The 24385-nt window shown below is 40.9% G+C and overlaps 2 protein-coding genes across 7 annotated transcripts in view; both read right to left on the minus strand.

Moving 5' to 3' along the window:
- Window positions 1-2: 2 nt before the first annotated feature.
- On the minus strand, window positions 3-20184 carry LOC115019907 (semaphorin-4G-like). Its single transcript, XM_029449610.1, is given in 17 exon segments — window positions 3-1432; window positions 1434-1830; window positions 1833-2204; window positions 3003-3061; window positions 3469-3623; window positions 3711-3826; window positions 3946-4168; window positions 4876-5020; window positions 6080-6255; window positions 7165-7319; window positions 8094-8207; window positions 8290-8383; window positions 8539-8637; window positions 8765-8827; window positions 10333-10481; window positions 14759-15060; window positions 19844-20184. Coding segments are annotated over 16 exon segments (2703 nt in total). The 5' UTR covers window positions 14907-15060; window positions 19844-20184; the 3' UTR covers window positions 3-1194.
- Window positions 20185-23092: 2908 nt separating this feature from the next.
- The window catches only part of tp53bp2a (tumor protein p53 binding protein, 2a), a 28756-nt gene continuing 27463 nt past the window's right edge, over window positions 23093-24385 (minus strand). For all 6 annotated transcript variants that reach the window (XM_029449833.1, XM_029449834.1, XM_029449836.1 and 3 more), the window contains one exon: window positions 23093-24372. In XM_029449833.1, coding sequence (XP_029305693.1) covers window positions 24331-24372 — 42 coding nt within the window. In that variant the 3' untranslated portion in view covers window positions 23093-24330. The remainder of the gene's footprint in view (window positions 24373-24385) is intronic.

Raw genomic sequence — 24385 nt, forward strand, 5'->3', positions numbered from 1 at the left:
TAATAACATACATTTACATACACATATAGTTTATGTAAATGTATGTTTAATGACCACTTGTTTGCAGACATGAGTTGCAACATTATAATGCAGGCCAACATAAGGCTTCACCATTTATAAGCATGTCTGATGGACTGTGAGCCTCAAATGCAGCTGCAAATTACAGTTATGCTTATTTGTGTTTGCATATATTCTAATAATAATAATAATAATAATAATAATAATAAATCAAAATGTACCTGCATATCAGGTCATTACCAACAAGTTGTTAAATGTGGCAATATTGATTTAATTTGTTACCATTTTTAACCCCACATATAAATAACGATTTGAATTATTAATACTGTCCTTCATTAATACGCTACATTATGTCATTAAAGATTCATATAAAACAATGTAATAAATTAAGACATTTTCAATTTGGTTAATAACTACTCAAATTATGGTTAATAGTGATATTAAATAATGATTAGTTCACCATTTCTTAATGATTGCAGGTGTAAAGTGTTATGTGCCATCATGAGTTACTGTATATTATTTTGTGGTGGTTATTGCAATTGATAAAGTCCGTATTAAAAGTGAAAACATTTCAAACCAAATTCCCTCGCTCACCACATCCATCTCCCTCAATATTTATAACGTTTGCATGTCACATTTTAAAAATGCATAGGCCATCTGTTCACTTGTCAGTGCAAACAAACTTTGGCTAGCTGCCCTCCAGTTTGAAACAAGCCAAATATGGCCGCCACACAACAGAAGTCTTCACATGTATTCATATTCTCATGGGGCTCCGCTCCCCGGTGGATTCTGTGTGTCACGTGTGTCTTTGTGCTTTGTGGATCAGAGATCTCAGCCCTGATACTCAGATCAGAATACAGACTGACTGCAGAAGTCCTCCTGGGCAGTAGAGGTGAGGTAGATTGCACTTTCTTTCCATTTCATTATTGGTCCTTCAGTGGCATTTCTCATTTTCAGTTGTTGGGAAATTTGGGAATTATGGTTGACAAGCAGCTCACAGGTTGAAAAAGAAGAAATGTCTCATTTTGGACAACAACAAAAAAAATCCAAAGTAAAGAATGTAGTTAAGACTCATTGCATTAGTCCTCAACAATAATGAGTCATATGACAGGCACTTCAGCACCAGGTAAGAACACAACAGTCCTCCCGCCACAGGGGGAGCTACATCTCATCTCTCTACACAGAGCTCTCGTCCGGCCTGGGCAGCAGCTGAGTGTGTTTCCTCTTCTCTAACATCCTGTTGAGCTCCTCGGCGAAGGAGTAGCAGAGTGGTGACGTGTTTTCACACTCGCTCTGCCTAAGCAGTACGTAGCTGTTTCCATTCATCCTCCTCAGGACGCTGGGCAGTGTGGCAGACAGGCCATTGGGAAAGTCACACTCTGGAGAGGCATGTTGCGGGGTTGGTGGGAGGGGAGGGAGCCGGGGGAGGAGGCTCCTTATTGGGTGATGGGTGACCCCCACCAGGGACGATCTGGAGGAAGCCTCCGTCTTGGACGTCACCGTTGCGCTGTTTTGAAACTCCATTACAAAGGCCGATGCCGTTACAGTGGCTGGAGATGGTATTCAGCTCCATGTGGGAGGAGTTTCTGTGCCGTTTCCTGTTCCTGTTGCACTTCTTATTGTTCGGGTAGGCAGAAGCAGCGGCTCGTAATGAGTACTTCCCTCTGTTGCCCACACGCAGGCAGAAGCCCACATAGATGAGGACCACAGTGAGGACCACACACAGGCCTCCGAGGATGGTGATGAGGGACAGATATATGGCCTCCATGTTCCGGGGGGAGAGCAGCTCCGAGTGGGGGAGGAGAGGGGCCAGGGGGGTGGTAGGGGCCTCTCTGAGGAGGGATGCTCAGTGGGTTCTGGCAGGGTGGCGAAGAAACTGTAAGTGTCTGCAGTTGGCTCAACAGGTGGGGGAGGGGGCAGGTCCAGGCGGATGGTGACGTTGTAGTCAACTATGGCGACCTTGATACTGTTCTCCACAGCGTAGCAGGTGTACAGCCCGCTCTGGTCCTGCCGGGCCTCGATGATCAGCAGGCCGTCGGTGCCGGTTCTAAAACCAGAGTTGAGGCCGTAGCCCTGCAGCTCGCCGCCATCCAGAGTCCAGAGGGGCGTCGCCAGGTTGGAGCTGAGCTCACACTGCAGCAGCACATCGTCACCCACACGCACAGAGCGGCTCCGCACGACAACGTCTGCAACACACATGTTAATACAGTGAGTATAATTTCACATCAAGTTTACAGGAAAACTCACAACTTAGCCTCCGACTCATTTTAAATTAGGCATGGGACGATATGAAAATGACACAATTACCCCGGACAAAATATACTTAAAACTCTTAAAACATACTGGTATCACTTTACCTTACATTCTTTTAAGAAACAAATATTCTGAATCTATCATAAAGTCCTCTGTCCTTTCTTACATGATAAGTTATATTTTTTTAAATCAGGAACTATGACAGCGATCTAAACAGCTTCTTTAAGTCACTTATGTGACATTATTATTTGTAATTATCCCGATAATGGAAATTCACCATTGTTTTTTTGTTACTTTCTGTGATCCTATATTGTCCAATCCCTAAATGTTAATTACTTAACAGCTGCTCTGTTGTCTAAAGTTATTGAGGCATAACACCAATTCCATATCTTTTAATTCTAATGTTACTTTGTACAGAGAGAACAAAACAAAGGGCAGACGATGCTACATTCTATCGGACTGAAATTGTAAAGTGAGCGAAGGCATTTGCCTGCCTTGAATATCAAACAGAATTCTCTCCAGAGATGGCAAAAATGTGATTAAAGAAGAAAAGGGAGGATTTTGCCAACGCTGTGTGCATAATCAACTTTCAAAGCCTTCATGCCATCTGATGACAACTATGCATCTTTCGAACGTTCTCTATTTTTAATCTCCCTTTCATCATTCACTGCGTTAAAAGCTAACTTTATTTTAAGCAGCAGCACCTAACAGCAGATGAGATTTCTGCATACCATCTTGTGTGTTTTTACATCCTCTGTTGCCCTGCTGGATGTCCTGGATTAAAGAGGATCTGAAAAGAGGGAGAAAACATAATAAGTGTATTAGAGCAAAGAATAAACACATACTTGCTGTAACATAAAAGATATCGTTGGTACATATGCTGCTCCATTTCTATCTACTTTTATTTCGCGCTGTATTCTGTCTCATGATTTTTTTGCCTCCATAACGGCTTTTTACAGAGTAAGTGAATCAGTCCGGGTTTAATCAGTAAACTTTAAGTACACAGCTGCATGCTCTGTTGATGATCACAGCCAGCATCAAGTGTGTGCCAGCGTTGTTATTATGCAACAGTTCTGGTAGCTGACACTGACAGGTCACTGTGATACCCTGAGGTTAGTCAAATCAAAAACACACAAAAGGGCACCTGCAGCGCTTTACTCACCTGATACAATCACACACATGCACTTCAGCACCCACCTGTTTGCTTGTGCCATTATGTCCACGCACTGGGCTCCGTTCCAGGCACAGTGAGGATCCCTGGCAAACACGCAGTCGTAGCAGGAGGTGTATCTTCGACAGTTCGAGAGTGGAAGCTGCACCACGCCTGATGGAGAGCCCACGTACACACTCATCTGGTGGGGGAGAGCGCGGATTTAAATACTGAAGGGCCGAGATTACTCCTTAAATATGTGTGTGCATGTGATGGTCAAACACGTTACCAGTTTTGCAGATAGCAGCAGGTTGTTCACAGGTTGTGCTTTCTCAAACAGTTGAAGCTCCTCGATGATGTGAAGCTGACCCTCAATTTCTACAGCTTTATGTAACCAGCCTTCATCTGTGTGACACGTTAAAAAAAGAGGAGTAACATTAGAATTGATTATTTTCACCATGCAATATAAATGTACTTATTATAACAGATTGCACAATTAATACCCGGCATAAATTCATACACACCGGTGCCCATGTACAATACATGGTATGTTTGTCCATCTAAGGCTTGGATCATGTGTACGGCCATTTGTGTGTAGTCTGTAGTCCGTCTGAACAAAAGGGGGCGCCTGTCTGAAGGTTGCACCTGATGAGACATCAGAGGATGCCTCCTGACAAAGTTCAGCACATCATCGGGTAAGGAGGTGGAGACGTTTATGTCCCTGGCCCGCAGAGCGTCAGTTATACACTGCAGGAAAAGAAGTCAAAGAGAGCGGTGAGAGGAGGGATGATGAGCAAGTAACAAGGCACAATGTGGACTGCAGGGAGAAGAGACATGTTGGCTCATTTGTAAGAAAGCTCTCTGTAAATACAGACGGATGGTGGAAGGCAGAGAGGATGTCGCAAGGCTTAGTGAGATCGTCTGCGGGGAAAATTATGGGATCAAGAAGAAAATGTGTGCCTGTGGAAAATGCTACTTTTCACATTGGACAACAATGAGCCTGTGCGAGTCCAGCAGCCGGCTTGAGCTGACATGCGGGCAACTCAGCCCTCTCAGCACCTGACTAAGAGAAGTTGAAGGGAAGTTGTTCCCTAAGAGGCTTTCACGCTCCCAAGTTAAAGCCCTTGACCATTTCTCCTTTTCCGTTTAATAGCAACGTTGAAATTAAGTCCTACAAAGTGTTGAAGTGACACTAGTGGATGATGTCTGCTCATGCTAACGATGCGGCGGCCTTGACTGCCACACTAAGCCATTGTCGCCAAAGCTACGGGCTGGAGTTAATCTGGTTGTGTTTTGAGCCTCATTCTGGAAGCTGCCACTCATCCTCGCTATCATTTTCTTCTGCATCTTTACTTTGATCTGCTCTCTGTTGGGTATTTCTGGTGTGAGGACAACGAGGAGGGAGACATTTCTTCTGACAGAGGACAGAAGTGCCTGCGTCTGTGTGCGTTTACCGTTCCAGGTCGTGGGACAGGGATCTTTCCAGTGTATTCCTTCCACTTAGAGCCAGAGTCCTGGTTCTCCATGTAGGGTCCTTGAAAGGCCTCTTGGACTTCAGACAGAGAAAACCGACACACCGCAGACGCCTTCACGTTTTTCCTAAATACAACACACACACACACACACACACACACACACACACACACACACACACAGTGAGGAAAAAAACCAGAGCACAGCCTGCGAACAATAACAGCAGTAAACCCAGTGTTGCCATAGGGACGGCAGTAGAAGTACAGTAGATCAGTGGCTCACCTAAAAGATGGAAAGAGATAAAATGGGAGGAAAGCACAGGGGAGGGGATGAGCACTGTCAAGAGAGAGTACGAAGATTATTAGAAGTCATACATCTCGGAGAAGAGTAGGGGAGGAATGAGGAGAAAACTACAAAATGGTTTCAGAGACGTGTAGTTGAGGTAAGAGATAAGATAATCATAGTTTGTTTATGCTTTGCACACCACAAAAAGTCTGCCATAAACTTGAAGTGAATGAAATGTGGAAACTAGTTTTTACAAAGGGTCGTCGGTTATAATTGTTAAGATTTTCCTAAAATTTAAATCCCATTTGTGATACCGTTAATAGTCTACTTTTTCCACATTTGCATTCAGTAATGATCTCTCTGTATTGTGGATCTCTTTACACTGTGTCAGAGCTGTATTAAGTTACTGCTAATACAAACTGAAAATGTTTAATGCTTCCACGGCTTCACATTAAAAGCATTTAATTGGCGAACCACGGAATGGCTTTTATTTTGAAGCAGTCGCAGGAAATGCGTTCGTCTCTGATGTCTGCTTACCTCGATTGTTCATATTAAAATTCATTAAAAGTCATTTTTAATCAGCGGATAATTTAGATTTTTTGCCAGAAAGTAATTGAACAAGAACGTACAGCCACAGGGAGGAGTTAACAGGTTAAATTCTCTTTAACTTCTTCTTAGTTCATATAAATATGCATGTCTCATTAATATTCTCTCCACAAACTGCTGTAAAACTCCTCCACCCAACTTCTTTATTTTACATTGTTCTCCTCGCTCTCTTTCATCTCGTTCCTCCCCGTCTCCTTCGACTCTCTCAATGTATCGATTGTCGCCTTTCATCTTTTATCTCACTCATTTACATTTGCATCCTCAGATCGTGACAACACACAGGTTCCCACTCACCACTCCAGACCGAAGATGCCGTAGAAGAGCGTGTCCTGCGGGGTGAGGCCAGGCATGACAAACACGCTGCGCAGCATGTTGAAGTGGAAGTCATATTCGGGCAGGGAACATGTCAGCCTGGCCTTGAGGAAGGACGTCCACCGTTTCTGGAGAGTTAAACGGCCTCCCCGGTCTCCCTGAGGGAAGAAGAGTGGGTAAGGAAGGAGACACGAGGAGGAGGAGGAGGAGGAGGAGGAGGAGGGAGGGGAGAGGGTCATTTAAGGTAAAGCCTGGATAAATGAAAAACAAACTGAACGCTCGGCTCAAGGTGGCAGACAAGGGGAAGTAAACCTCCTAAAGAGCACAACAGATGGCATGGGAAAGCAATAACAATACCTTCAATAAGATTATGGCTCCCCATAGGTAAGACTCCCCACTATAATCTACAAGTGTGTGTATGAGGGAGTATGTTTTTGCTGTTTTTCTCAACAGCACACCCTAAATAATCTTAACAGGTTCACAATGGAAAAGCTTGACTCAAGGCCACACTTATTTTGGAAATCCTGCACCTGACATCCCTCTTGCCCTTTGAGTTCACCTTTTAAATGTAGTTAGCCTGCGGCAAATTGCAAATGTCACACATGCCGCCACAAGACATTTCTATTAAGATGAAAAAGCAAATATGCTGCCAAGCTTTAGGAGAGAACTTTTGATCTGGCTTCATTTTACAGTACCACAGGAGAGAACAACAAAGTTACAACGCTGGACACTTCCATCACTAGTCACCATCACTATTCTTAACTCCTTCCTGGGCAGCAAGACATTCAAATCATTTACATTTTAGGCAGCAGAGGATGCTAAACAGTCTCTCTCCCCTGCAGTCATCCATCCCTCTGAGCCACACTGACTCTGCACCCATTCATCAGCAGCACAGTGTGCTCCTGAATCACACTGGGGCCTTGTTACGAATGCATTCCCCATCCAGCACCTCATCTATTATAGCAGCCTCTCCAATTATCAACCAAGACTTCACTCAAACTACTCTGATGCAAGGCTTAGCTCCCAGTTGTAAATGATATCCTGAATCTTTTTAACTCTGCACTCACCTTACAAACACGAGCTACTCGTGCCACCCTGCTGTGGCTGTAGGTTGTCGTCTGCTCCTGGCTCTTCTCCGTGAAGAAGTAGTAGATCTTATCATCATCTCCGGCGCTGTTGCCTAAACTCTCCCTCACCAGAGCCGAGCCCACAAAGTCTGCCTCTGTATGGGGGAGAAAAATAAAAAGGCACTGACTAATACTGTATTTTTTTCTTCTTTTTGATAAATGAATTAAAGCTGCTGACATAAGCCTTTTATACACTTAAAGTGTGTATAGTAGATTCCCTGAACAAAACAATTAACGTAATATTCTACCCGAAGTGTCACACCAAAACAAAAAACAGTAAAAAAGTGAGATGGATGCAGAAAAGCATCTTTAACTGAGCAGCCGGCTACTTGTAAGATGAGGGGAGATGCATTGGATTGCCAGTACCAACACATTTTGAACAGATGGTAAAACCAAAAAAATAAAAGAGATGATAGATGCTCGAGTTATCTGAAAAACATGTTTTTTGAGTCATTTCAACCCAAAACTAGATTTATGGAGGGATATTTGAACAAAAACTAAGAGTCTGCAGTCAGCTAGTGGCTTTGTGATGCTGTAAAACAACAGCCTGGTGGAGTAAGAGGAAAAGTCAGAGTCTCAAAAGTAAAATGCAGTGTCTGGGAAACATGAACGTTTATACAAAATGTCATGGCAATAGTTGCCAAAGTGTTGGACAGGCCGACTCTGACTACACACAGAATTGTCAGTGCATGTAAAACTAAGTTGCAACGCTTTAAGAATTAGTGGAGCAGTACAACAAGTAAGGAAAGTGAAATCATGTATTTTTGATCAACCGGCTCTGAGTTGCTGTGGCTACTTGTGGCAGATTAGATCCCCCTGCAACCTAAACATGCTAAAAGGGCTTTCATCAATCCAGGAGATTGACTCACCATTCAGCCAGCGTGTGGGGGCATCTTCCGTCTTCAGTGTGGGGGACGGAGAGTTGCGGCGGATATCTGGAAAGCTCCTAAACTCGTACTGAGAAGCTGTATACATCTGCTGGTCTGGAGGAAAACCAATAAATCAGCTTCTTCCGTTTTTTTGTAAAACTCTGAAGAGGTAACTGTCAACTGTTGAAGGTCTTACCGATGATGAGGGCAGTGTAGCCTGTTGTCGGGCCGTACGGACATTTGTCTCTGCCCTCTTCAGGCTGAGATGACATCACAAACCTCTCCTCATCCTGTACAGGAACACACATTGTGTTAAAGAGGAAGGGAAAGAAAAGCCCACACATATTCAGTAAATGCAAAAAGATTGCACTTGCACTCCGATAGTAATACATTAAATATGTATTCAACAGCACTGGAAGGGCTGTAATGAGTTGCATTGACATACTATGTATGCACAGAGGGGTCTGAAGGCATGAGTCCCACACATGTAGAGATGAGTCGAGTTGAACCTCTGGAGGAAGCGGATATGATTAAAACACTCCGTCTGGAAGAGGAAGAGAAAGCCGGAAAATACATTATTGTGAGGTAATGAATATCAATACATACGAGAGAACCAAATACAAAAAGATGAAAAGAAAAGACTATAGGAGTAAGAACAACTAAATGCCTACCTTGTTGTCTTTTCCCTTGAGAAGACACTGACGTTTTTGCTCGGGAGAGGCTTCCCACTCGATCTAAAACACACCACACAACATACAGTAAGACAGCAAGATACAATGTGGATGGTTTTGCATCACTGGTTTGCATTAATTTTAGCAAAATACCACAGACCTGACAGCAGCGAAACGGAGACTAATCTCTTTTATGCTTTACTCATTCATATATTAGGAAATTTGACATCACAGCATCTGGAATTACTGTGTTGTTGAAGAACATGTTAGAACTCTTCTGTAACAAAGAGAGTTGTAACAGGTGTATTTATAGCAGGAGGCGTAGCAGTGATTACCAGGGAGTGTTACGCACACACCAGCAATCATGCTTTATGATGGACGCCAATGCTATATTTACATAATTAGCATAACAGCTTAACTTCAGGTTGTCACCAGGTAACACGACAGTATGACGGGTGAAAGAGGATTTTCAGCTTCTATGTGTGCTTAAAGAGACGGTCAACTTCACTGACATATTCCTGCATCATGCAATAGCTTAAGAACTCAATGTTCACAATACAGGAAAGGAAATAAAAGGGAAATGGAAACAGACAATGACGACATCATCAAAGGAAATCATTTATAATTTAAATTATAATCCTTAAGATTTCAGTTCTGCTTGATTTGTTGACACCTAAGAATATCGTATCTAATACATGTCCCAGAGATCTGACAAATGTATTGATGGAGGCAGGAAATGTGCCTTTCTGCAGCTACCCTGTCAGAAATACAGTAGACAAAACCATGATGAAAATGTGAGGCTTTCTTTATAAATAACTCGAGCTATACTTGTACCAAAGAACACATTTTCCCTCTTCAAAATACCGGCTGTTTGACTCATCTGGATTATTACTTTGCATTTGCACATGGATGCATTGTTTAACTTCTGCATGTTCACGCCATTTGAAACCAGAAAAATGGCAGACACAGACACAAAAATGCTTTCTGGAGAAGTAACTAATGAGAAAAAATGTTTTAATGGCAATCGCTCAATAAAATGATAAATTCCAGCAACACAAAAGTGGGATTTGACATGAAGAAAATTGTAAGGATTATAACTTTAATACTGATAATAAGTAAGGGAAAAGGGCCAAATATCCTATCACAATCACCAACCTGTGATAACTCTTTGTTGGGTCTGTAGGGTTTTAAGTTAACACTGGCAACACTGGGTTGAGGTCGCTAGTATGCTAATTACTGCATAAATTAAAAACTATTTCTGCGCGGATGATATTAACATGAATTATGTATCTATTTAGAGATACAGTGAAAAGATACAGTACTTAGTTTTTTCCATTTTTTCTCATTAATATGTAAGTGGATGCAGCAAGATGCTCCTGTGGTGAAACTGAGTTATTGTGTTGGAAGTAATGTGACATGGGAATAAATAGTTTTTCCTCAAATGAATTATTGTTTTCGCAAAAAGTTCCTGCGTTGTGGAATGCAAATGAAGCTGTGGCAGCTATGGCACGATATGGCAGCTGAGGAGCACAACATGCAGCAACACTGTAACAAACAAACCAACTCACGGTGAGAGCAGAGCTGGCTGAAATGTCAGAGGCATTGAGAGCGAACACAGCCCCCCGTGCGCCGACGTAGAGACGCTCACTGTCTTCCTCCAGCAACATGGTGCTGTAGTTGACTGCAGAGGACTGGAAACGACTGCAGCCCTGGAGAGCTGAGAGGAGAGAGGAGAGAGGAACATTGGTTTTTAATGAATAGGAACTTTTGTAACCCCCGACTGCTTCTGCTACATCTATTTATCAAAACAGCTCCTAATGTTCTTTAAAAGAAATACATCAGAGACGTACACCACACAGGCAGAATCAGCAATGGGATGATAAACTGAAAATCAGTGGGAGCAAAATCCAATAGAAATAACCCAGTCTTTCTTCCTCAGGTAATATCTTCAGCATCATATCCCCCGTGTGATTACTGGACAATGCAAGCGGTTGAAACAGCCCGATTCTCATTCGTATGGCTACAAACACTACCACTTGATCATATCTCAAAAACTGTCCACTGCTGCTATTGATTATGGTCTGTCTCTATGGGAAAAACTGTTAACAAATAACACTTTTCAGAGAACAGGCATCCTCTTAACCTTTATATCTTCTCAAATACTTAAGGAATTTACTTATTTATCCTCTGTAGTATCACTGGATTGATACGGTTTTGTGTTAACCTTAATACAAACTAAATATATTGTCGTCTAGATTTTTATAGTTTTAACAAAGAAACAATAGAAATAATCCACACTGCTGCTGTATATTCCTACACCAACACATCTCTGTGAATGCCTTTAGAAAGAACCTAAATATGCATAAAGTTCTTGCCATCAGATACTCGACAGTATGAGAATAAAAAGAGAGAAATATAAATCTATTCATTTTCTGTGATGGGTTTTTCGCTGTGTGATTGCCAAACGTATTCTAGACTGCTGGAAAAAATAATTCCATTAAACTCTGTTGTACTGAGGCTCCACAGAAAATCGCTTTACACAACCTCACATCAAAAGCTGCTTTTTGCCAGCAGTAACGTTTTATGGTACACATTTCCTTTAAGACTGTTTATCTACAGACTTTCCTGTGCTCATTGTTAGTACTGAAATCAAGTCAGTTATCAATTAGTTGATAGATAATCGCCAACAATTCTGATGATCAATTGATGATTTCTGTTCTAAATCTGTTAAGAATTAGATTTTGTGTTTTAGTGATGCAACTAAGCAATTATTTTCATTATTGACTAATCTGAAGATTATTTTCTTGATTAATCAATTTATTGTTTTGTCTATAAAATGAACAGTGAACAAGACTAAGAGTCTACAGCCACAGTAGGAGCTCTGTGAGGCTGTACATGGGCTCAGCCATGCTTTGAGCTAAATGCTAAAGCTAGCATGACGACATGCTCACAATGACAATGTTAACAGTCTGATGTTTAGCAGGGATGATGTACACCATGTTAATTTAGTGTGTTAGTATGCTACATGAAAAGTCAGGGATCACCAAAGTTGTCAAAATGCATGCTGCGGGGAACATGTAGGTGGCCAGACACAAAAAAAACAAATACATAAACGGACAAACAAAAGTACCGTCAGTGAACATGACTGTCATGACATTTCACTCAAAACCATAAATAGCAACCTCGTGGCGGCACTAAAGGAACATTCAGGGTCAAATTCAAAGACATTTCTTTGGTGGACCATTTCCATGCATCATCGCCCTGCAGCTTGCATAGATAAAATGCTGCTAATTTTGTGGTTCCACCACGGACTAAAAAAGCCAAGGGATTAAGCTCATCCTACACAGCTCTGCTGAGGAAGAAAAAGATAATGAAAAGAGGCCCAACACAACATCAGATTTTTTAGAGATCCACGTCTACTTAATGTGCGTTTCTGTAGTTTGACTTTTCTTTGCTTTGTGTGCATGCCCTCTTGTCCAGTTTTCCAGGCTATATTGGGATGCATCTGTTTTGACAGGACACGATACTAATGAGTTTCACTCATACAAACACTCAGCAAATAGACATGCTGTACAGCACACACACACACATACAGTATACACACGCTTCCAAGACATGTCATGAAGTCACTGGCTGCAGTCATGAGATGCCATAGAGTTATGTAAGTTCTAAACATGATCTATCGGGACTCCACTTAGCTTGGGTAAACATGACACCACAGTCAAAACACAAACACGCAGGAGCTCAACTTGAACAAAACAGAAAAGTGTCAGACTTCCTGGATCCTCAGCCACTCCCCTCCCCAACTGAAGACTGCATGATTATCAAGTAAGCAGTCATTAAGATTCCCATCAGCTGCTAGAGAACACAATCCGCTCTGCTCACTTCAGCAGCAGCAGTCAGTTTGCATCCCAGACTACTCCTTAAGGAACAGGTGTCTACTTTTCCTCCTTCATTCTCAGCAGGAGGAAGAACAGTCTTACCTGTATGGGATTTTCGGAACAATTGCTTTTCCTACGTGATAGGAGTGGCTCATTGCGAGTGAAGACAATGCATTATAGCAGAGACAACAGCTCAGCTTCCTCAGCGTAATCCGAGCATTAGGACCCACAATGCCTGACAGCTGGAGCCAGGTAACTGAAAACTACCTTGCTGAAAGAGTGACGCAGCAGAGTAAGATTTATTAACTATATTTGACAGCACATTTAAGCTTTGGCTTACGAGATCGTGCAAGAAAAGGGCGTGTTTGACTTACTCTATAGGGAAATAAAAAGAGGGCAGAGAGGCAGAGAGAGAAGCCCAGATGATATTATTTACTGAACAAACACATGGAGGCACCTCAGCTGATCAGCAAAGTACACAGTGTTCAGGGACACGCACGCACGCACACACACACACACACACACACACACACACACACGCTGAACCTCTAGGTGATGGACTGTGACTGTCAGCCTTATAAACAAATGCAGTCGATTGGCAGGCCTGTTTACGGTTCAAATATTCTGACGGGCCGACAGGAGGTACTGAATAAACAAAGTTAAATCAACCGACTGTAAAAAAAACTTGACAGGTTGAAATCAGTGTGTGAAGTGAAAAGGTAGATTTAACACCAGTTATCATTCTTTTTATCATTCTATGATAGCTCTCTGTTTTGCCAGCTTTTAGCCTCTCGGGTCCTCAAAACTGAGTCCTGGCATTCATCAAATGAATAACCCAAATATCCTTTTTTTCCCCCACCTTCTTTATGGTGACGTTGCAGTCGGGAGAGAACATGGATGTGTGTGTTTAAATGTGCTTGTGTGATTTAACTACCCCACACAGGTTTTGCCTTTGGGTTTCTAAGATGTACAGAGATTAAATGGATTAGAGGTAAGTTTGCATATCGAGGTCTTCTCATCAGGAGGAGGGAGGCAAAATAAACATAGAATAGAGGTAAAGGCGAGGTAAAGGGATTAAAAGAGGGCAGTGCAACCATGAAAAAACTGATAAAGAAAAAATTGGGAAAAGAGACAGAGCTGCAAAGGCAGAGAGGAGGATGTTAGAGGGGGGGGGGGGGGGGGGGGGGGGGGGTGAGAGAGTGACGGGGCAGCAGGAGATGAGTTGTGTAGGAGGACCTGTGGGCAGGCTTGAGCTCTAACCAATGATGTACAGAAATTGAGATAAAAGGTATCAAGAGAGGTTTGCAGCAAGAGGAGTAACAGGAGGATAAAAAGATGCATGAGTGTAAGTAGGTAATGTATTGTGGGAAAGACAGCTGTTTAGACAAAGAGAAGGGGAGAGGAGGAATATTGTTCTACAAGTAGATCTTATGGAGTGAATTTGGCTGCAAGTCAAAGTGGTAACGTGAGAAAATGTCTTTCACGCATCCGTGTATCAACAATTAAAGTCCAGGATCAGATAATGTCACTGTTTTAAAAAGGAGATAACACACACTTGCCCACACAAAGGCAAAACACTGCAAACGGCCGTCTTGCTGCCATACTACAACAGTTGTCATGGTTACGCCGCTTCTGAACTACCTACAGTGGTGTCGGTCTCCCTGGATGCTGCGCAGGGATCCATGTGTGAGCACTTCACTCATCTGCCTCGGTCTCTGTAACACCTCAGGCTACATGCCATCACTCACAAGATAAATGAATAATAATCATGATTTACAGAAGAGGCAGGTTTCACAATAACCAAAGGCAAGCCGGTTCATGCGCAAGTTGGTGAAAAGAGACTGAGCGAGCTGTGTCGGAAGAAAAACTGACAACTAGGAGGCACCTGCAATACTACAGGAAGAGACTGAAAAGAGTTTCTCTCCAAATGGCAATAGTTTCCATTTAAAATAAACATGTTACTGCTGGTCTGAATGTAGAGTACTGTGTTAATAATCAAATTATTTATCTTAAGTTATCTTAAGGTGTTGATAAAGATTATTGAAATTTGGGCTATTTGACAGGAATGTGATGCACCATAAGAATAAAAAATTTTTTTTTTAAATGTGCTTACCGCTGCTCAACACGGTGACGCGTGGAGTCACATCCAGATCCAGGGGTGTTCTGAACGGGTAGCCAGCTGCCGCACACACACAGCAGCTCAGCAGCAGGAGCAGCACCGCAGGGGATCGAGCTCCCTGCATCTCTGCCGAGTGTCTCATGGGACACACACTCTCCAACCAGGGTCTTAAGGGCCTTTACACAAACATATTCACCCAACGACTCACACACACCCACTCGCTCGCTCACTCACTCACTCGCAGGCAAGCAAGCAAGCAGCCTCTTTCACCGTGCTGTAGAGAGGACCAAACGAACCTGAAGAAATAAAAACACAAAACCCAACAGTGTTAGTAGTCATGTGCTGCACGAGGGCTCTGTGACTAAAAGTGTGACTTTAAAAACTCAGAAGTTCGACAAGAAAGAAAGCAAGCTTGTGACATTGAGCAGTTCAAACACATTAAATAAGATGATGTGGAGGATTTCACAAGGATGACGACACAGATATGACACAAAGTATAACATATTGGGGGCTTTTTAAGATCAATGGGGCTGTGTGTGCTGCATGGTGCAAGAGTCTTGCAGTGTGTGAGCAGGAGCTGTCCAGTCTAAACACATGAATGCAAATATCATTAACCAAACAATGACGATATCACACGAGCAAACACTTGAGGATTAAATGGCGACGTGGAGCAATCCGGATCGATAAAGAGTGAAACCAGTTCAGACGTACCTGAGAGGAGCCAAATCCACAAGGAGATAGATTGTGAAGTATGATCATCTCGAAGATGTGTGTGTGTTGTGATGTGAATACCAATGTTGTTCCAGCAGGACAAGACCTTCTTTTTGGAGGAGGGGAGGGAGGAGATGGTGTGTGTGTGTGTGTGTGTGTGTGTGTGTGTGCTGTCACCATCACCAGTGCGCACACACAAAAACTGAGAATACACTCCAAACAATGGAGCATCACCGACCTTAACCCATTTCATTTGAGGAATGGTGATATCTATCCCTCCTGTTTCATAATGTAACGGACAAACACAGCAGCATGCAGGTGTGGGTGAGAAATACTCTACCAGTAGGTAGTAACAGTAAGACGGGGAAATCACTGTGCTGTAAACACTGTGATGATATTGAAACCTCTTACTGGCCACTGTTCCACCCACAGGACACGAGTACAGTACTATAGACTTCCATGCACTGCTAGTACTATGGAAAGTGACATGATTAAATAAGTCCTAAATAATTAGTGTCCTTAGATAGACAAAAAGAACTCCCTGATGTAAAAATATTTAGTATCGCACTGAATGCTTATTCTACTTTTATTGTTTTTTTTAATATATAAAAAAAACGGCCATACTGGTGTATCTATATACACTATATACAAAAGTTTGTATATCTTCCGGCAGTCTCCAGTGTCAGTTGACTTCTCTGTGATATGAATTCAGCAGAGACGTGTCTCTCACACACACCTTTATTTTTCAATTAAAGTGATGCACTTGCGAATAAGGACTGTTATGGAAAAACAGCTGCCAAAAAAAGGGCGAGCTGCCAAAAGGTTTTGTAGTCCCAAGTTATGTCATCATAAAGACAATGAGGGAAAAATACGTAAAAACATGGAAAGAGCGAAGTGAATTTGTTTAGAGCTGAAACAATTCATTGATTAGTCGATGGACAGCAAACTATTCAAACATTTGGTGCTTTACTCTGATTTACTACATTTTTCATTAAAATACCTTTGAGCTGTGGACTTTTGGTTTAACAAAAACAAGCACATTGAAGACATCACCTTGTGCTTTTGATGGGTAACTTTCACTATTTTAATAGACTAAGTGATTAAATCGATTAACTGCAAAATAAACATACAGTGTGTAATATGTGTGTGTGTGTGTGTGTGTGTGTGTGTGTGTGTGTGTATATATATATATATATATATATATATATATATATATATATATATATTTTGCAGTTAATCTTCACAGTGAGGTCTCTGCAAAGGGATATAATGTACTGGAGTTGAATTTAGGAAATCAATCTAAATGCTCTGGAAATGTAAGTATTTATCATTCAGGGGTGGAGGAAGGTTGCGCCTCTAAGGATAATCTCAAAACACAGTGAAACAAGGCTGCCTTTACTGAGTTCCTGAAGTGTAACCATTTGGGAGATACTACTTTTTACTCGTGTCAACTACTTGTTTACAGCTCCATCTTGTTCCCAGTATGGTAAATATACTTTGGGTACACCAATTATTTTGTATTTCTCTTACAGGATGTCCTGCCTCTCATGAGGGAGGTCTGTCAAACATTGTAAAGGTGTGTCAATCACCCTCCCAGCCATGTCTAAACTCGATTTAAAAAAGGTGGCAGAGGAGTTGCACTGAGGGGCTCTTTGGAAGTCATTTATCTGACTGATGCACATCAAATCACTCAAATGGGCTGTCAGGGTCTAAATCCTTCCAGTCAATCAGTCCATCAGTCAACCACAGGGGTCCTGAAGGGGTCTTATAATCCTGAGAGGAAGAAGAGTCTATTCAGAGAGAAATGATTCACAGGAATATGATGGAAAGAGAAAGAAAATATGAAAATGAAATAGCAGCGAGCAAGGAGGTAAAAGGCTGTTGGGAAGTCCAGCAGCGCAGAGCAAAGAGCCAGTAATTGTGACATTCTCGATTCTCTTTCATCTAAAACCCATTACTCCCGACATTCTGGGAGTACCCTGGACCCCCTAAAAGCTTCAGAAGCTCTCAATAGTTAATTGGCCACTGAGCACAATCGTCAAAACTTTGAGAAAATGTAGAAAGAGACACGCTGAAAATAAAATGGAGGGATGACCCAGAGGAAATCACAGTGACTCTTCCACTCACTATCTAACCTTTCTAATCTGACTTCCCCCCCCGATCTCGCTGCCAGCGCTCAGTCCCGTGACATTCATTCACGGAGATGAGTTTTATCAGGCAATTATAAAGTTACTATAAACCTATCTGAATGGAAGAGACTGGAGCACTGCGGTGAGAGCTCCATCAACAGACGATTGTCCCAAAGGACTAGAAACTCTCTATTTTTGAGTTGGATATGCGTGTGTGTGAAAGACAAATGGTAAAAAAAGATTACAGTCAAAGCCATTGAGCTGTGTTTCAACAGAGAGACTGCCTGCTTTAAAACACTCTTGTTTCACAGACAGACAACAGGAAGCCAACCAAACTGAACTGTATTTGTTCCCAGTACTGTAGCTTTATACTTTGTACAGTCACTTTGTGAATGCAACACTGCGCTCTTTAAAGCGACACTGGAGTTATTCTGACAACACGACAAAAGGAGACGCAACTGTGTCTGGTCAGTGTATTATTGTAATGTTCTTAACTATCATTTACAATTGTGCACAACACAACCTCACAGCTAATATGCGTCATTTGTTTGAATCTTTCCACTCTGCTGCTGGTTCTCTCTGGATTATTGGCAGTCCAAATGTGGCAATAGTTTAGAGTCTAAAGTCTAAAATTGATGTTTTTTTTAGGCTTCTAAAGAGAAGTTTAGAAAAACATGATCAATCTCATTTAAGAAAACGGGAGGCTAACAGTCAAGACGTGCTTTAAGATTAGAGTATACAACCTAAAATCCCAAATTTGCCTTAAAGGGCTTCACAGTGTGGACAGCACACAAAGCCCTGTTCTGAGTGACACTTGCATTATGTTATTATTTGTACTGCTGTTGAGCAAGAGCTCAATAATTTCATCAAAATGTAGTGTAGTTATTCCGTTAATCACAAGGTTGGAGGTTTGAGCCCCGGCTCCTACTGTCCGCATAGCGAGGTGTCGTTGAGCAATACACTTAACCCCAAGCTGCTCTGTATGGCGGCTCCGCCACCATCAGTCTATGAATGTGTAATCCTGGAATCCTTCTTCCAGTACAGACAGACATACAATAGATGTGGCTGATAGAAATAACAATTGTAAACTTACGCTATAGAGAAACAGAACATATTAGACAAATAAAGTGCATATAGCATTGCCTGGAGAATGAATTTCATTAAGATGTATCATTGTTGCTCCATGTGGACTGTGCTAAATCCCAATGAGAGGCTGCAGCTGAATATTGAGACTAAAAAAGGTGAAGTCATTATAAAACCACATTTATAAATGACCACCATTTAAATATTGGCTGAACACCGTTTAGTATCCGTTGAAGAATGGGGTAACATAAAAATAAAAAACAATAGGAAGAGAACATCAAGGATACTGAACATCTACATAACAATTACATACTTAGAGTTAAACATCTTTGCATATCTCACAAGCTTCTCCTTCCAGTTTTCATATCACTACACCTTGAATTTTTAAAGACTAAGCAGGTAGATAAGTGGGTTCACTGGGTTTCCCTATATGCCTAATGATTGGATCACAGTTATAAAGACCATCAGCTTGGACAGGAAATGGCTGATCACACATGTTCAACAGATCAATCATGCTCTCCATTCACCTACAACATAATCAATGTATGTATGTATGTACAGCTGATTTACTCTGATCACAGCTGTTCTTCTTGCCACATGCTTTCCATATGACTCACAGGCTGCAGCTTTACATTGCATATTGCCCAGTTCGCCCACGTCCCTGTTGATAATATCTTACAGATTTAAAGTGAGTCCATCAAATGCTGCCCCTGATGTGCTGTAATGCAGTAATGCAGCAAAGTGAAGCAATAATGCACATAATGTCACTAGGTGTTTTAAATACAGCAATTAGCCAATTTTACACACAATCATGATGCCAATTCTTGCCTCAGTGAAGCTTTATATTTGAATTGGCTCAACTAACAGGCAAAAATCCCATAATGAGACGTCAACTAACCCTTATTGTAAGAGGATGTTATACATGTATCACAAGTCTGAATAGGATTATTGCATAATTGTCATAAAGATTTTAGGGGATTAAAAATAGGGTAGCCTATACCACGACGATACATAATTATACCACACAACTATCACTGTATGGTCTTACTATAAAAAAGGTACCACAAAAATACAAATATAAACTCACTACTAAGTAAAGATAATTGTCTGTGGGTTGTATCTAAGCAACAGTCGTGTACTATTCTGTGTGTCTTACCTGAATCATATACAAATTCCTCGAAGAGAAAGATATGGACGTTTCCTTGAGCTTCAAGATAATCCAAGTGGACTTTAAACGCCGAAACAGACTGTGAAAGAGACAAACACCCAGTGAAAGACACAGAGCACTAACAGTGGGACTGGCTCGAGGCTCTTCTTCACTCATGTGCCGTCACAGGTGGCGGCCCGCCCTTCCATGACGCTCACTTCTTCGTTTTTTTTCTCCACCAACATCTGAATAAGATAGTCCGCTGCTTTTGTCGTTGTTATTGGAAGATGATAGGGGGGGTGGAGGGTATCTCACGAGCTCCAGCCGGCGCGAGGACAGTTCCAGTTGTGAGGCAAAGTGAAATAGGTGCACGGATGCAACCTGTCCACTCAATGCTGCACGGTGGCGTCACACTGACACCTAGCGTGCACAGAGGGACATACATACAACCAGGTGTGCTGATTATAGAGAGTCATAGATCTCGTCAATAAATCTCGTCAATAGATCTCGTCGTCACAAAAAAAGTGACGACGACTCAACATCACAAAAACTATGGATTTTACATTTCTTCTGTGATTCTAATTCTAATTCTAATTATAATTATAATTATAATTATTATTCTAATTCTAATTCTAATTCTAATTCTAATTCTAATTATTATTCTAATTAAATTATTATTATTATTATTATTATTATTAATATTATTATAATTAAATTATTATTATTATTATTATTATTAATAATAATAATAATAATAATAATAATAATAATAATAATAATAATAATTTAATTATAATAACAATAATTGTTTACATCAGTTGTGGATATTTAAATTAGTAAGAATAGTACTTATTTTGCTTTTCTTATTGATGGCTGAAACCAGTGTTGCTTTGATCCCACTAGAAAAAAGGGGGAAAAGGATTAAATCCCGTAAACGTGATTCTCCAGCATCCTGCTTTGTAAATTCAATCAGTAACAGTTGCCTGAAAGCTCTGAAAACTCAGTTTCAAATGTCATCAAGAGAATAAACTGGCAATAACTGTTTTTCTGGCTCTTTAGTTGGGTAGGCATGTTAAAACAGCTGCCTGCTGCTGAGAGCGATGAGAGTCAACCAAAACAGTAAAGTTGAAGCTGTAAAACCAAAACATTGGCCTGAAAAACAGAAAAATAATAGTAACCAAGATGTTAAAATATAAAATAAATCAAATCAATGATCGTGTTTGTAACTGCTGGAAATGTAAAAAACCAACTCCTTCTTACCAGTTCCCAATTTAAAGGTGATGATATTTTAATGTTGTGTTCACAACTTGTTTCCACTTCCCCAAAGTGGACACAAAATCTGTTATTCCAGGTTCCAATGTCAATATCGATTGATATATGCTTACTGCAGGTTTACGGAAGACAGTGGATGTATAGTACCACAAACTAAAGATGTCACTGTAGCTTTCGGTTTAGTTTTTTCCTTTATTTAAATATTTTTTTGAAAAGTCACACTCTGTTTCCTCGCCTCCCTCATCCTCTACTACCGGTAAAATATTTTATTTTGCATCTCAAGTTTAAGTGAGATTCATCGTGCAGCAATTCTCATATCCCAGTAAATGTGGATGTTATGTACAGAGGAGCTCAACACGTAATGAGGGTGCCTGCAGAAAGCCGGTTCCATCACTCTCCCATGTTTCTATCCCCAGGGGGACACAAACCCAATTAAAAAACATGCCCAGAGGAGATATACATAGGACTTTAGTCATTATATTACATAAGGAAACAGTAACAACATCAATCCAATATTTATCTGTGTGCAGGTTTTCACACTGCTCATAAAAACATAAAGGGTGTGTGTGCTGCAGAGATAAGTGAGAGCTCTGATTTTGAAGAGGAAAAACAGCAGCTATCTGTCATTCCATGTAGGACTTGCTTCTCTCTTTTATACAGAACATGTAATCCATAATGAATGTATGTATTAATTATAAATGCAGTTAGTCATATTCAGTGGGAAGTGTTGATGTTGAAGTCATTTATCTCAACTCCTTATTGCAAGTCAGCAGAGGATTTGTGCATTGTAGAGGCTGTGTCTTAAACATTCAGCTACATTAACCCCATAAAACTAAAACACAACAGAGGAGCATCCCTGAAGCTTATGGAGGAAGGGATGTCACTGTTGTGGGTTACCATGGCAACAGAGGTACCTGAAGAAGTGGTGGACGGGTTTATTGGTATGAGGACATACAGTTTGTTGTAGATATATTAGTTACATCACAAGGTACATCACTTCCGTTCTCCTCCAAGTATGTGCTTGCTAGTAATAACTATACAAAATGGATTGAACTGTTATACTTTGCCTGCCATTCTGTTACAGAGATAAACACAGCATACAGTGGGACTTAAAGCCAGTCAGTTCAAATTCTAGTCATACAATTATTCATATTTCTTAGATACACCGGTATCTAGAACTAAACATGGGCTGTGTTATGTGAGGAAGCTGATACAACACAATCTAAGCTGCTGAACATGGGAAACATTGTCTGTTGGTGCAGCACTTGTCCGGACTATAATACTATGAGATTCATTGCCACGCAATTTTCTACAGACATTCATGGTCCCCAGAGGATACATCCTGCTGGTTTTGGTTCAGTGCTAATTAGATAATGTTAGCATGGTAACACTCTAAACTAAAATGATATGCATGGTGAATTTTCTTATCATTTTGGTTGGTGCATATGACCGAATGTTTGGGTGTGAGGGCTTTTCTCCCCGGATTTTGTTTTTTGCACCAAAATCAATGTTGTTGCTAATCATGGCCATATCCCAGACTGTGGCAAGGAACAACTAAACAAATGATTTTATAATATATTAGTGACTGCTTTGGTTTTTTTATGATGTCTATTTAATATGTGTATTAATTGTTAATACTTTTAGCACATTCATGCCAACCGTTTGGCCTACTTATCACTTCTTTTAACCCATGGCAGAAGAAGTTTTTAAGTGTACGCATGGCTGTGAAGTTTTTATGATACATGCCTGTGAAGCCAGACACATTTTCATGTGAGTGGACAATAAAGATGTCTATTCTATTCACATATGTTTTAACCTGCTCCCACACCTCAGACTCTTTTCCATAATTAAATTCATCCTAAGTCTAAGAGGTGAAAGTCACCTTCTGTCCAGCAGAGGGCAGCAAATATGTATAAAAAACAATGCACATGGAGACCCACACATTTATATATCTTTATAACCATGACTGATGAAAGACTATAAAAACTTAGTACAAAGTATTTTATTGTAAATGTTTGAAATACTACAGTACATTTGAGGTTATAATTCTGACAAAAGGGCTAAAGAAAAAAGTAACAAAAATAAATACAATCTGCAATGACAGAGATATGTGATGAGTTTTGGGAACTCACTTGCGTAAGTTATATCTTTTTTAAAATTTATTGATTAGACTTGAGAAATTGTCTCCAACGTCACAATATCTCACTTACTGATTAATACAAAAAGTCAAGGTTTCTGGTATTACGCTTGCCTCCTTACATTGTCATAAAATGGCTGTAATAAAATATTAAATTCATACTGTATGACAACCCATTCCTGGTCGAAGGGCCAGGGCAAGAGTTTGAAAGTCCATTTTCATAACAATATAATTCCTACGGTAACTTTTCACTAGTTTTTATGACAGAAATACATGTATACACAGTATCTATGGCATCTCAACCATGTGCCGATGCAGGAAAGCAGACTGGCTTTGTGGGTATCATAGAACCACAGAATGAACAGCAATAGATCAATCAAAAGCTTCATCACCATTTTTTTCCATCAATCATCTCGTTTTGTATTTGTTTAGCCTGGACAGTGGTCACAACTGAAACTTGACACCTCCAGCGCAGGTATGCAGAGGTCACTCAACACAGATAACGAGCTTGTAAAGATTGTCATGGTAACAGAGCATTTCAAAAGCATCATCATCATCATCATCATCATCATCATCATCATCATCCTCATCCTCATCCTCCTCATCATCATCCACTCGTTCACCTCATACAATGTAGAGTTTCTAACACGCGTTAGAAAATAACCAGTAGCCCAGAAAACAAGTTTTAAAAGACTATTCAAAAGTGTAAAAATGACTGTCTAGCAATAGAAAATACTGCTTGTTCCATTTACATCCCAATATTTGAGTTCGTCAGTTTAGAAATAGTTTCAGACGCTAAAAAACAGTGGAATAAAGAAGAAACAATGCTAATAGTGCCTTAATTACACGGTGCACAGTGTGGCCTGGAAAAATAAGTGAGGGAGAGTCCCTCTGTTGTAGATACAGAAAAAAGTGCCAGAAAGTCAAAGTTGATCCTTCATATTGTTTGGTCTGTCCTTGTCTCTTCTTTTCAGCAGTGTCCTTCTCTTCCCCAGAATGTTAAAGCCTGTGTTTGTGTGTGAGTGTGTGTGTGCGTTCGTGTTTTGGAGAGTTCTGGCAGACTGGAAAGTGCAGGTATCTTTGTGTTTCAAGCCAGCGTTCTCTGTCTCGGCTTTATTCTGGGGTAGAGCTGTTAGAGACGA

The sequence above is a fragment of the Cottoperca gobio genome, chromosome 15 (genome assembly GCF_900634415.1).
Source record: "Cottoperca gobio chromosome 15, fCotGob3.1, whole genome shotgun sequence".
Taxonomy (NCBI): Eukaryota; Metazoa; Chordata; class Actinopteri; order Perciformes; family Bovichtidae; genus Cottoperca; species Cottoperca gobio.